The sequence below is a fragment of the Anabrus simplex genome, chromosome 1 (assembly GCF_040414725.1).
Source record: "Anabrus simplex isolate iqAnaSimp1 chromosome 1, ASM4041472v1, whole genome shotgun sequence".
Lineage (NCBI taxonomy): Eukaryota > Metazoa > Arthropoda > Insecta > Orthoptera > Tettigoniidae > Anabrus > Anabrus simplex.
This window is the reverse complement of record NC_090265.1, coordinates 1,164,601,312-1,164,616,777: the sequence shown is the minus strand read 5'-3', so window position 1 is coordinate 1,164,616,777 and position 15,466 is coordinate 1,164,601,312. Positions and strand designations below refer to the sequence as shown.

The 15,466-nt window shown below is 42.2% G+C and overlaps 1 protein-coding gene across 1 annotated transcript in view; it reads right to left on the bottom strand.

Annotated features, from left to right (window-relative positions):
• The window catches only part of LOC136858363 (putative protein kinase C delta type homolog), a 394,811-nt gene that overhangs the window by 260,521 nt on the left and 118,824 nt on the right, over nucleotides 1-15,466 (bottom strand). The window contains exon 2 of the mRNA XM_068225429.1: nucleotides 3,980-4,040. Within this exon, the coding sequence (XP_068081530.1) occupies nucleotides 3,980-4,040 (61 nt within the window). The remainder of the gene's footprint in view (nucleotides 1-3,979; nucleotides 4,041-15,466) is intronic.

The window sequence follows — 15,466 nt, the reverse complement described above, 5'->3', positions numbered from 1 at the left end:
GAAAAATCAGTTGAATTATTTGTATAAGGATACTTATATCTCAAAAACTAAAGATGCTAAATACGTGAAAATTGGTATTTGGAATCTCCTTTAAAAATATACACGCACTTTTTCGGATTGGGGAATTAACGGGTAGGAAGGGGAATGAAAAAGGAGTTGAATTACTTTTATGAGGATTCTTATATATCAAAACTGAAGATGTTACAGCCGTGTAAATTAGTATTTGGAATTTCCATTAAAAATAAAGAAACACGCATGTGTCTTTTTCGTAAAATCGACGTAAGGGGTGTGGATTTGAAAATAAGTAAATAAGGAGTTGAAATATATTTATGAGAATGCTTGATCTTAAAAAATGAAGCTGTTATAGACGTAAAAGTTGGTATATTCAATTTCCTTTCAAAATAAGCACGATTTTTTTGTTTTCGGGAAGTCCACTTAAAGCGGAGAGGGGTGGAAAGAAGTGAAGAAGAAGAAGTTGAATTATTTTTATGAGTATACATTTATCTCAAAAACTGAAGGTGTTACGCACGTACAGACATGAAAACTGGTATTTGGAATCTCCTTAAAAATAATGAAACACGTACTTTTTGGTTTTCGGATAATCCAGTTAAGGGGCTGAAAAGAATTGGAAAAGCGGGTAAATTTTTAAAATGAGTACCGGTATATTTACATTATGTGTCAAAAAATTAACATGTTAGAGACAAGAAACTTGGTATTTTGAGAGTCCTTAAAAATACAGGAACATGCGCCTTTTTGTTTTCGGAGAAGCCACTTAACGGGGGGTGAAAAGAAGTGAAAAATATTTGAATTATTTTTATAAGGATACTTATATCTTAAGAACTGAAGATGTTACAGACGTGAAAAATTGGTATTTGGAACCTTCTTTAAAAATAAAGATACACGAATTTAATTTTCGGAAAATACACTTAGATGGGGGTGGGAGTGGGGGAAGGACTGATCGAGGGGTTGCATTTTTTCTATGGGTATACTTTTGCATATCTCAAAAACTGAAGATGTTACAGATGTGGGAATAGGTATTTGGAATCTCCTTTAAACATAAAGAAACATGTATTTATTTTTTCGACTTGAGAGAAGACTGTTTCTCGCATGTACAGTTGTATGTCGCACGGTCGTATTAGCCCCAATTAGCCCCAATAGCACAAACATGGTTTACAAAGAATTTCTGTGGTAAATGAAACTCAATTTTTGGATGAGATTTTATACTTTATGAATTATCAGATACCGGTAATATCTTAGTACAATGCCGAGGAACGATTAGTTTGTTCAAATTTCAAAATCCACGCGAGCGAAGCCACGGGTAATTGCTAGTTAATATACACTGACTGACAGAGCAAATGCAACACCAAGAAGGAGTGGTTCGAAAGGGATGAAAGTTGGGGAAAAAACAGAGACGGCACGGACGAATAATTGATGTTTATTTCAAACCGATATGCAGGTTAAACAATGCGCACGGCATCGACTCAGTAGGATGTAGGACCACCGCGAGCGGCGATGCACGCAGAAACACGTCGAGGTACAGAGTCAATAAGAGTGCGGATGGTGTCCTGAGGGATGGTTCTCCATTCTCTGTCAACCATTTGCCACAGTTGGTCGTCCGTACGAGGCTGGGGCAGAGTTTGCAAACGGCGTCCAATGAGATCCCACACGTGTTCGATTGGTGAGAGATCCGGAGAGTACGCTGGCCACGGAAGCATCTGTACACCTCGTAGAGCCTGTTGGGAGATGCGAGCAGTGTGTGGGCGGGCATTATCCTGCTGAAACAGAGCATTGGGCAGCCCCTGAAGGTACGGGAGTGCCACCGGCCGCAGCACATGCTGCACGTAGCGGTGGGCATTTAACGTGCCTTGAATACGCACTAGAGGTGACGTGGAATCATACGCAATAGCGCCCCAAACCATGATGCCGCGTTGTCTAGCGGTAGGGCGCTCCACAGTTACTGCCGGATTTGACCTTTCTCCACGCCGACGCCACACTCGTCTGCGGTGACTATCACTGACAGAACAGAAGCGTGACTCATCGGAGAACACGACGTTCCGCCATTCCCTCATCCAAGTCGCTCTAGCCCGGCACCATGCCAGGCGTGCACGTCTATGCTGTGGAGTCAATGGTAGTCTTCTGAGCGGACGCCGGGAGTGCAGGCCTCCTTCAACCAATCGACGGGAAATTGTTCTGGTCGATATTGGAACAGCCAGGGTGTCTTGCACATGCTGAAGAATGGCGGTTGACGTGGCGTGCGGGGCTGCCACCGCTTGGCGGCGGATGCGCCGATCCTCGCGTGCTGACGTCACTCGGGCTGCGCCTGGACCCCTCGCACGTGCCACATGTCCCTGCGCCAACCATCTTCGCCACAGGCGCTGCACCGTGGACACATCCCTGTGGGTATCGGCTGCGATTTGACGAAGCGACCAACCTGCCCTTCTCAGCCCGATCACCATACCCCTCGTAAAGTCGTCTGTCTGCTGGAAATGCCTCCGTTGACGGCGGCCTGGCATTCTTAGCTATACACGTGTCCTGTGGCACACGACAACACGTTCTACAATGACTGTCGGCTGAGAAATCACGGTACGAAGTGGGCCATTCGCCAACGCCGTGTCCCATTTATCGTTCGCTACGTGCGCAGCACAGCGGCGCATTTCACATCATGAGCATACCTCAGTGACGTCAGTCTACCCTGCAATTGGCATAAAGTTCTGACCACTCCTTCTTGGTGTTGCATTTGCTCTGTCAGTCAGTGTATATAAAATGTTTTTCACTGTATCAATGTTGGTTTCTTGCACATTTAAAAGACCTGCATCGTATTTATATCAGTGGGTGAAATGTGTATAACTACGTAGTTTGACTTTTATTTACAAACCAAGTGTGGAAACATGGAATCAGCTTTTCAGTCTTATGAAGAATATCCACAGCCTGTTTGTAGCTAACTGATAGGGTCAGGAATAGAATGAATGAAGGATGAAATACCACTAAAGGAAGAAAATACTGCCGAATTCGAGGTCTGGCGTGCTTTTCCTGACAAAAATTAATGGATGGCAAATGAAATGATAGCGAATTTGTTGAATAAATAATGACCGGTGGAAACAGAAAAAAACTGTCTCACCCCACGTTTCCCCTGACATGCACTCCTTATGAAGTGATAGGAGTCAAGAATGAACCATAGCTACTGCCAAGGAAAGGAAATTGTGTGTCCTGGCGAGAACTGTCGCATTTCCCTGGGTATAAAAGATTAATAAATGACAAATTAAATTGTTTCAAACAGTGATGCTGATATAAAGATGAAGAAGTCAGAAATAATATTTTGAAAACTCTTATGAGGGGTAAGTAGGCAGTGGACACTGTCACATTCTGAAACACGAAACAAGACCTCTCGCTAATGAGATCCTAGAATGATTAATGACACGGTGCAAGTTTTACTGATTTTAACACGGCGCGACTTTTACTCGGCGCAAGTTTTACGACACCAAATCCTGAACTGAAATCACCTTCAATATCACAATATCACTCCTAGTGTTCATTGAAACTTCGCAGTCACAACGTTAGAAAACTTACGGTAACACTTTTGAAAACCGAATGAGTTAGCTGCGTGGTACAGGCCGCATAGCCGTAAGCTTGCATTCTGGAGAGAGTGGGTTCGAACACCATCATCGGTAGGCTTGAAGATAGTTTTTCGTGGTTTTACACAGGCGAACAATTATTGACCTTGGTTAAGGCTACGGTCACTTCCTTCACATTCCTTTCCCTTCCCTACCCCGTTATCACCGAAAAACCTATCTGAGTTAGTGAGACAATTAAACTCTATTAAATAAAAATCACTTCTGAAAGCCATAAAGGATAATTCGTAACACTATCTAATGATACCGATTCTTGCATATAATAAAACCAGTCACATTTAAACCAACCACTGCAGTTCATATGACTGCTTCAAAATAAATTTGTAGTTAAACCTGGTACCGGTACTTACCTTCATCGTCTCGGTCCCGGTACTGCTTGTGTACGAGGATAGGCCTGGAGGAGGGCCGAACCTGAAACAGACGAGCGTGGGCCGTGAGATAAATGTGGGGTATTTTTTTCAGTTTGCTTTACGGCACGGCGACACGAGTAGTTCTTATGGCCACGATTAGGATAGAAAATGACTTGGAGTGGGAAGGAATCGGCCGTGGCCTTAATTCAGGTACAACCCCAGCATTCGCCTGGTGTGAAAATTGGAAACCACGGAAATTTATATTCATGGCTGCCGACTGTGGGGTTCGAATCCACTATCTCCCGAATGTAAGCTGGCAGCTACGTGAACCAAACCGCGCAGCCATTCGTCCAGTCATGAGCAAGTGAACCCACGATAAGCCTTAACTTGTTAACTTCTTTTTTTTCTTTGCTATTTGCTTTACGTCGCACCGACACATATATGTCTTATGGCGACGATGGGATAGGAAAGGCCTAGGAATGGGAAGGAAGTGGCCGTGGCCTTAATTAAGGTAAAAATGAAAATGAAAAATAAAAGTGAAAATGGGAAGCCACGGAAAACCATCTTCAGGGCTGCCGACAGTGGGGTTCAAACCCACTATCTCCCGATTACTGGATACTGGCCGCACTTAAGCGACTGCAGCTATCGAGCTCGGTAACTTGTTAACTAGTGGCCAAAGGAAAGCTTGTGACCTGAAATAGATTGCAGTATTTCCTTAATATTCAGTTCACTTAAGTTCTTCACATAGAAAAGTAAGTCTACTAAATTAAGTGTTATGATGAGTCAACTGAATAGAAGGACTGGAAAATTGAAGAGTGGTTGATTATTGTTTCAAAGGGAACAGGATAAATAAAATGAAATGAAGTGGCGTATGTCTTTTAGTGCCGGAAGTGTCCGAGGACAAGTTCTGCTCGCCAGGTGCAGGTCTTTTGACTTGACACCTGTAGGCGACCTGCTCGTCGTGATGAAGATGAAATGATGATGAAGACTACACATACACCCAGCCCCCGTGTCAGCGGAATTAACCAATTATGGTTAAAATTCCCGACCCTGCCGGGAAAGGAATCCGGGACCCCTGTGACCAAAGGCCAGCACGCTAACCATTTAGCCATGGAGCCGGACAAAGGGAACAGGATAAAATGATCGAAATGAAATACCGATAACAGAGATAATTAGATGCTTGCCTAAACATATCTAGAGGGTGAACATGAAAATGTCATAAATATAATGTCTGCACAAAGTTTAGTAAAATAACTAAAATAGTTATTAGATGGTGTAAAATCAATATCTAATGTTTTATTAAGTTGAAAACATTGTATGGATAGGAACATGGCCTCTGTGGTTAGCATAGTAACCTCCCAGACAATTGAATAGGTTTCGGTTCTCGGTTCTAACACACGTTTGAGAGGGGATTGATAGACGCGAATAGGATATACTCAACCCAGATAACGTAAATGAGAAGACAAGGAGCTTATGTCATTCTCAACCGCACTAGAATGTTCCTAGTTTAACCATTTCAATTTATTCTGCTCTCTCTCTCTCTCTCTCTCTCTCTCTCTCTCTCTCTCCCTTCCACAGCCTAGTTGCAGCCTGGATGCAAAATTTGAAAATGCACTCTCCAGTTTAGACAACATACGTGTTAGAACAAACTTCACACACTAAATACATGAGACGCTTGACGTCAACACACCCTACAACTACCTTGCACAGAGCAAGAACTACTGCTACTACTAACACTACTACTAGTAGTGGCACTACGCTGGGTGGTGTAGCTCAGATACTAAGGCGTGAGCCTTGAAACTGGTCTTGAGCCCGGACCTCGGACCTATTTATTCCGTTACTTACTGAGTAAGTCGCCTATTGTTTGAATAATTACATCCTTCAATATTCAACTAAATCGACTAACATTTATTACAGACTGCTATTACGTGAGTTTCTTTTACTTACTTTCCCACGAAATATTCTTCTCAAAGAATCGTTAACGATGAACTCCCAGCCGCACAAACATCGGCCGGCAAAGAAATTAATGTTATACATTCTCGAAAACTGTGGATAGCCGGTGGCCGAAAAGATGATACTTAGAATCAGATAACGTGCACAATATGTCCGTCCTACTTCTAACAAGAATATTTTGAAAGAAAATCATCTTCTGTGACAGCCAATTTTGTGTTCTTGAGTGTATCTAACCTATTATTCTATATTTCTAGGTTCAAAAAGGTCAATTGATGTTCAACATACTGAGAAATGCATCTGTTTCTTGACGTCCCTCTACTTTTGCATGGAAAGTTTTAGATATTTAAATGAAAGCAGTTAAGTGTGAGTCAGGTGTGAGGCTGGCTCACGCCACTTGTCTGTCTGTTTCTCTATTGTGTTTGCCTTTAATTAGTACTGGTGCCTGGCCAACAGCTCGGTCATTACCGGACCAGTTGAATGACTGACTGATTCCCGCTCCTCTTACAAACTGCAAAACCTCGTTAACACAGTGTACAGCTCTGATATATCGTGTTAACGAAAGAAATACCAACAAAAATTAGTATCGCTTCCGTTTGATCAAGTCTTCTAGTTACTTTATCGAAGTTCACTGCAGCCTTACTATTTGGTTAGGCCTACTTGTAAAAATCACTCTATTAACACAGACAACAATGTCAAAATCAATCAATCAATCAATCAATCAATCAATCAATCAATACTGATCTGCATTTAGGGCAGTCGCCCAGGTGGCAGATTCCCTATGTGTTGTTTTCCAAGTCGTTTCTTAAATGATTTCAAAGGAATTGGAAATTTATTGAACATCTCCCTTGGTAAGTTATTCCAACAACTAACTCCCCTTCCTATAAATGAACATTTGCCCCAATTTGTCCTCTTGAATTCCAACTTTATCATCATATTGTGATCTTTCCTACTTTTAAAGGCGCCACTCAAACTTATTCGTCTACTAATGTCATCCCATGCCGTCTCTCCGCTGCCAGTTCGGAACATACCACATAGTGGAGCAGCTCGTCTTCTTTCTTCCAAGTCTGCCCTGCCCAAACTTTGAAACATTTTTGTAACGCTACTCTTTTCTCGGAAATCACCCAGAACAAATCGAGCTGCTTTTCTTTGGATTTTTTCCAGTTCTTGAATCAAGTAATCCTGGTGAGAGTCCCATACACTGGAAGAATAATCTAGTTGGGGTCTTACCAGAGACTTATATGCCCTCTCCTTTACATCCTTACTACAACCCCTAAACACCCTCATAACCATGTGCAAAATTCTGTACCCCTTATTTACAATCTCATTTATGCGATTACCCCAATGAAGATCTTTCCTTATATTAACACCTAGATACTTACAATGATCCACAAAAGGAACTTTCACCCCATCAACGCAGAAATTAAAACTGAGAGGACTTTTTCCTATTTGTGAAACTCACAACCTGACTTTTAACCCCGTTTATCATCACACCATTGCCCACCGTCCATCTCACAACATTATCGAGGTCATTTTGCAGTTGCTCACAATATTGTAACTTATTTATTACTCTACACAGAAAAACATCATCCGCAAAAAGCCTTACCTCCGATTCCACTTCTTTACTCATATCATTTACGTATATGAGAAAACATAAAAGTCCAATAATACTGCCTTGAGGAATTCCCTCTCAATTATTAAAGGGTCAGATAAAGCTTCGCCTACTCTAATTCTCTGTGATCTAGAAATATTGCAACCCATTCAGTCACTTTGTTTCTAGTCCGATTGCACTCATTTTTGCCCGTAGTCTCCCATGATCCACCCTATCAAATGCTTTAGACAGGTCAATCGCGATTCAGTCCCTTTGACCTCCTGAATCCAAGATATCTGCTATATCTTGCTGGAATCCTATAAGCTGAGCTTCAGTGGAATAACCTTTCCTAAAACCGAATTGCCTTCTATCGAACCAGTTACTAATTTCGCAAAACATGTCTAATATAATCAGAAAGGATGCCTTCCCAAAGCTTACATGCAACGCATGTCAAACTTACTGGCCTGTAAATTTCAGCTTTATGTCTATCACCCTTTCCTTTATACACAGGGGCTACTATAGCAACTCTCCATTCATTTGGTATAGCTCCTTCGACCAAACAATAATGAAAGAAGTACTTCAGATATGGTACTACAGTATATCCCCCAAAACCTTCCAGCTGCTTTTCTAGTTTTCAACTCTTGTATCTTACTGTAAATTCCATTGTTGTTACAGGTAAGTTTTAATACTTCTTTAGCATTAGTCACTTCCTCAATCTGGACATGATCCTTGTAACCAACAATTTTTACATACTGCTGACTGAATACTTCTGCCTTGTGAAGATCCTCACATACACACTCCCCTTGTTCATTAATTATTCCTGGAATGTCCTTCCTGGGACCTGTTTCTGCCTTAAAGTACCTATACATACCCTTCCGTTCTTCACTAAAATTTGGATGACTGCCAATTATGCTTGTCATCATGTTATCCTTAGCTGCCTTCTTTGCTAGATTCAATTTTCTAAGTAGGTTCCTTCAACATCTCCTTATTTCCACAGCCATTTCTACTAGTGCATTTGATTCTACGTTTTATTTAACACTGCAAAACACAAAGAATATTGTTTACTTTTCTAGCACCTATGATTTCACCCATAACAAAACTCTGGTCACAAATTACGTATTCAGGTTTAAGTGCCCCCTGAGCACGGTGAGCCCTACGGGCGCTTAGTTACGCCCATGCTTGCAGCTCTGCGTTCCCAAGGCGGAGGGATCAGTCCTCTTCGTCGGATGTCCTGAGAATGGTTTTCCGTGGTTTCCCGTTCTCTTGCACTAAAGGAAATTGCCGGGACAGATCCTCTCACAGGCGACGGCCGCCACCTCTCACCTTTTCCACACATCAAATCACCGTTTCAAATCTTCTTGGCCTGGGAGAGAGAGTAACCCTCTGGAAGGCCCGCCTTACCCCTTCAGGGAACGGAATAAAATCATTTCAGTAGTAATAGTAGCCTATTTGTGATTGTCTTCTCCATCCTCTGTTCGAGTGAAACAGACCTTTGTAAAGTCAAGGTCAGACTGAACTTCAACATGTACAGACTTCAGTTGCAGTATAATACAAATTGATAACAATTCCGGAACATGTACCTTCATTATAATAATCATCTTTCGGATAGCAAGAACTACGAACCGCTTTTCAGTCTCTTGCGCGTCAATGTCATTTAACATGAATCTCCGGTGCTTTTCACAAGCCGTTTCTCTGTTAGAAATGCAATAAAGTTAAAAGTAAATAACAAATTAATGATTAACTGGATGATTCGGCTTTGAGATATAAATATGTAAGTTTTGTTCAATCGCATTTGGTGAAATTAACTCGACAATCACAAAACCCGCTGTGACAACAATCAGCCTATTTTTAAATTAATTTCTTATAATGTGTCCTTAACGAACTCAACGTTGGTTTTAATTTCTCTATGATTGGCATTCCTGACCGTGTTCCCATACAGGCGTGGTCTGTGAGTCGGTTGGTCTATGCTCAGCTCTGTGTGAAGTTATTGTATTTTCATATTGAATAAGTCAAAATCTCAAACGCTATTTTCCTTTCTTCCGAAGAAACAATGTTTTGAAGATAATTCATGCAAAGGGATAGTAACACCAGAAGGCGAAAGTGAAACAAGTTATTCAGTTGTTCTTCCACGTTGTTCAAACGAGGATATTCTTGCTACCGTAAGTGTACAAGAACAAAGCGATCGTGAACGTGAATTCAAATATCAGTATAAATGGGAGAATGGTTATATTTTGATCAAAATATGGGTGGTGCATTTTGCAAATTGTGTGAGACATTTAACCCTAGAGCGGTCGGGCAGAAAACGTAACGTGATCGGTCGGGTTGGGTCTGGTTGGACCAATATTTTTTTTAAATATGTTCGCCTTTATAGCAATTAATTTCTAATAAAAAAATATTTTACAATAAAACGGCATAATATAAGTACCCTGAAAGCATTTCTTTAGAAGCTTGACTCCATAACAAATTAAAAAATGTCAGCTGAAAATTAGCATAACATTCAGGGATGTACTTGCTATATGTGTGTGTTAACACCATTTTCCAAAAATGAAGACAATGATTCTCAATATGCCGAGAAAAATGTAACATATAAATAACACATACAGCTCCGATTCCTTCGTTTTTCTGTCTTTATCAACAAAATAACGAGAACTAACTGCACTTGAATCCTCTGTAATCACCGTAACACTGGAACTGGGTATAGCTGCATATCTGGTGTCTTCTTCTCCTTCGCTAAATTAACTGTTGTATTCATAATCACTGCTTATCACAAAATCCGGTTCAGCGTCTGAATCATCAAATTCATCATCGTATAAAATTTCACCTATTTCAAATGTTGAAATCCTTCCACTTGATGCTGCCATATTCAAAATGTCATAAAAATACTAATGAAAAAACCTACAACCTGTTCTCCAGTCAGTGACCGGGTCAGGGATGTAATGAATGAATCATATATATAGGCTATTATTACGATGGGGTCGCCACTCTCAAAGTGATATATTAAAGAATGACAGATGCTATGAAATGAGAATGGAGAGTGTTGCTGGAATGAAAGATGACAGGGAAAACCGAAGTACGTGGAGAAAAACCTGTCCCGCCTCCGCTTTGTCCAGCACAAATCTCAGATGGAATGGCCGGGATTTGAACCACGGTATCCAGCGGTGAGAGGCCGACGCGCTGCCGTCTGAGCCACGGAGGCTCACAAAAAAGGCTAATACTATTGTTTATAGAAGATGTGAACTTAGCAAGAGCTTTGAAACTCAAACCACAGGAAATAACCTTGTTGCCTGTTTGACAGAATTAGGTACGGCACGTCAACGGTCAGGTGGAGCCTGAGAGACCCACTGCTACTTTGTGCAAGGGACAGAAAAAGACTAACTGATGAATCTCCTAGATAAAAACTGCAACATATTCCTATGACCATTAAAGACAGGTAAAAGGACATACAGCCCTCTGAATGCTGAGACCTTGGGGTAATTGCAAATGTTCATACTGCTGAGTTTCAGAGGCCCTGCCCGATCCTTTTAGTGTTAAAAACTGATCTTGAAGCTATACCAAAAAAAACCGGTGGTATGTTCGTAGCGGTGCCTTTTATTATGTTTCGGAAATCTACAGGAAGTAAGGGCAAATTAGAGAAGCACACGAATTTTTAAAAGCATGCGAAAGCTGTGGCTCTTGAAACCTGTAGGTTACAGGAATCGAATAACTCTGTCCGTGCACAGTTAATAAAACAAAGTGACGAAGAAAAACTTTGAATCGTCAAGCTCTCTCCGCTTCAATCGAAAGTGTTTACTTCCTTTGCAAAGAAGATATTTGTAAATTACAACTTGTACAGACACAAGGGCGTCCCTAGTGCAAGACTTTTTCTAACCCCAAACTGGGCTTCACTGACCTTTATGTCTATTTTTCTGCATAATTTCCATAATCGCAGAATGTTTTGATCCACAATTATTTTTAAAAATACTTTCAGAGCGTGACTCATCAGCTTGTAATCACTACACCTTTAGGAATTCAATTTTTTTGGCAGCCCCCTCCCCCCACCCCCCACCCAGTCTGCGGGGATGTTTCCTCAGTTGTACATGTGGCTGAACAGCTTCAAAAGGAAGTCATCATTATTAATATCAATCCCCTTAGGCAGCTCTGCATTTATTTCATTTGGTTGGATGACTTTACCAGATATTGCTTGACCAAGTGCTTTATCCAGCTCACAGTTGAGAATCTCCAGATCTTTCGGTTTCTCAACAGTTTCTGAGCGATCATTTATGAAGAGATCTGCGATATAGTCCCCTTCCCGTTCTTTCATTTTTCGAAGTGTCGGACTTCTTTCGTTTTCCTTCTCAGTAGTGTTAAAGGAAGATGGTTGCCCAGTTGTTCTTCCTCTTTCTCTTCCTTATAAAAAAGAAGTTTGTTTTCATTCGTTTCCGGATAGCGATCGTTACATCCTTACATCTTTATATATGCAGATTGATAATGACACGATCTTTGCAAGATCTTCAATTTATTTACAACGTTAAAGCACAAATCTTCTTTATTAGTGGTTAACGTCGCTCTTTCACTGGCACGATTTTGCGACGCTGAGATGATGGAGGGCTTGTACTGGAAAGATAGTGACTGCGACCATAATTAAAATGCATCAGGGACTAGCGTGGAAGGGTGTGTTGGCGAGCACCGGGACACTACAATCTGCTTTATGTCGCACCGACACAGATAGGTGTTATAGTGACGACAGGATAGGAACGGAATAGGTGTGGGATAGAAGCGACCGTGGCCTTAATTGAGGTACAACACCAGCATTTGCCTGGTGTGAAAATGGAAAACCACGGAAAATCAACTTCAGGTCTGCCGACAGCGGGGTTCGAACTCAGCATCTCCCGAATACTGAGTGATCCTAACCGCATGGCCTACTCACTCGGTGCCGGGACACTACTCAGTCTGACTTGACAACAGTGAAACCATACAGAGCCATCTTCAGGGCTGTGATTCAAACACATCTTCTCCCGAATGCAAGTTCTCAACTATACAACCCGTATCGTCTAGTTGTCACCCCTTTATTACTGTTTTTAGGGCAAGAATAACTAGGTAACCATTTTACTCTTCGAAGAATGTGGATATTGAAAAAAGAAAGAGAAGACCGTGAAAATTAGACTCCCTAGGCATTGCAGACCTACTGTAATTCCGTCGGAATTTGAAAACAACAAGAGTTGGCCAAAGGAGCCCGAATAGGTATTGTGTAAGGGAAGAGCTTGGCTCAAGAAAGTCGTCGCAATGTTGGACTCAGCTAGGGGCCCCTTTGTCGCCACTTCAAGCTCCCAAACTGTCACCCTTTGAGGATGAATATGCAAGTAATTTCCCTGTAATTCACTATTCTGAGGTTTTACGCAAGTGTCTTGAACTAATTACAAACGTGTCCTCAAGTATTATTTCAGGTAGACCTCAGTACCCCCGGTTCTCTCCGCTTGGAAAGGAGAGCCTAGCTGAGTCTGACTTCCTTTTGCTAGTTTACTCACGTTTTTGTTTCCTGCCTGGCCTCCTTTGATCAACTCTTGTTCTCCTCGGACCTCAACGGTATTAGGTTTGCGAGGCCTGAAGAGTATTTCCTACCACGACATTCGTGGCCCTTCTCTTTACTTTCGATACCCTCACTCTTCCGCAGCAGTTTCTCTTCTGATTAATATAAAAGAGGACGGTTTTCTAAAATAGTAATCGACCACCACCATCAGAACATAAGCGTCGATATTTCAATGAACTGGAACGAACGGTAGGAGCATGATGAGAATGAGAAAACATTTGGAAGGGTGCTTTCATTGAAGAGAAATGCCCGACTCATTGGCTGAACGGTCAGCGTACTGGCCTTCAGTTCAGAGGGTTCCGGGTTCGATTCCCGGCCGGGTCGGAGATTTTAACCTTCATTGGTTAATTCCAATGGCCCGAGGGCTGGGTGTTTGTGCTGTCCCCAAACATCCCTGCAACTCACACACCACACATAACACTATCCTCCACCACAAGGCCTAGGACAGGGGCTGCCTGGCCGAGGCGGTAAAGGCGTGCTCGGTTCGCCCGGAAGGACGTGGGTTCGAATACTCGTCAGGTAGTCGTAAAAATTTATGAAACCTCCACTTCCGGAGGTGCATACGGCCCTGAGGTTCACTCAGCCTACACCAAAAATGAGTACCAGGTTAATTCCTGGGGGCAAAGGCGGCCGGGCGTAGAGCTAACCACTCTACCCCATCACGTGCCGAGGTTAACAATGGTGGAAGCCTTTGCTTTGCTTTGCTTTTACAAGGCCTAGGACGAGAATTCTCTCTTATCCAATATTCGCTGAAGTATGACTACACTTAATAATTCCACACTGCTTACAATAAACATGGTTTGTTTTTCATATTGAGGGCTTATATGCCTCGTGAATATGTAGGCACGTATGAGCAAATACTGTCTAATAACTTGTTTTGATGTGGCAGTGTGTATGACTGTGATTAGCTGGACCGGGACTTAATGAAACGGAACCATTTAATCACCATCTTAGGTTGTGTAAGAGACAATACACTATGGAGATCAGTGACTTCATTTGCTAGTTTCTCACCAAGGTGGCCATAAAATGCAAGTTTTTCAGAACTAATAATTATTTGATTTACGTCCCGCTAACTACTTTTACCGTTTTCGGAGACGCCGAGATGCCGGAAATTTGTCCCGCATGAGTTCTTTTACGTGCCAGTAAATCTACCAATACGAGGCTGACGTATTTTTCAGAACTATGGATAAGCTGACATAATTCCACATAAATCAGTAGGTCGCATAGTTTATTTTTTATAGTTTGGTATTACGTCGCGCCGACACAGATACGTCTTATGGCGGTGACGGTAGACTATAGGAAAGGGCTAGGAGTAGGAAGGAAGCGTCGGTGGCCTTGATTGAGGTACAGCTCCAGCATTTGCCTAGTGTTAAAATGGGAAACCACGGAAAGCCATCTTCAGGGCTGCCGACCGTGGGATTCGAACCCACTCTCTCCCGAATGCAAGGTGAGTTCTACGTGACCCAAACCACGCAACCACTCGCTCGGTCCGCGTGGTTTGTTACTTATTAGTCATATAAAACTCTACGCTAGGTTCCTTCTAGATGTTTCTCAGTTTTATAATAGAGAGTGACTTCATTTCTCTTCAATAATAATTTCGTGTGGCTATTTCTAGCCGAGTGCAGCCCTTGTAAGACAGACCCTCCGATGAGGGTGGGCGGCATCTGCCATGTGTAGGTAACTGCGTGTTATTGTGGTGGAGGATAGTGTTATGTGTGGTGTGTGAGTTGCAGGGATGGTGGGGACAGCACAGACACCCAGTCGCCAAACCATTGGAATTAACCAATGAAGGTTAAAATCCCCGACCCAGCCGGGAATCGAAGGCCAATACGGTGACCATTCAGCCAACGAGTCGCACCGAATGTAGATGAAACCTTTAAAAATAAACACTGTGAATGAAGCCTTGACCAAATCCGCCAATGTCGTCTCACATACATGTCGATGGCTATACAATGGGACAATGAACACTGAATAATATCGGTCGCACAAAAGGCGTATACCGAATGAACTATACCAATGACGCCCATGTTTCACATGGGATAGTAAGGTACTTCCAGTATATGAACGATATTACCAGCTTCTTCTACCGTTTTTTTTTCTCATATACTGGTAGGGTGATGGGTGCAGACTGTGTCGCACATTGGACTTGGCGATGTTTTACGGCCAGATGTTCTTCCTGACACCAACCCTGTGTGGAGGGACGTATTCACTATTGCGTGTTTCTGTGGTGATTGGTGGTGTGAAGTGTTGTGTGAATACGAAAAGGAATGTGTTGGAACAAACATAAACATCCAGTCCGCGAAATGTGAAGTCACTTCCAAGTAGTGTTGATCACGCAAAACTCTAATCTTGCTTTGCTTGTTTTATTCACACTACATAC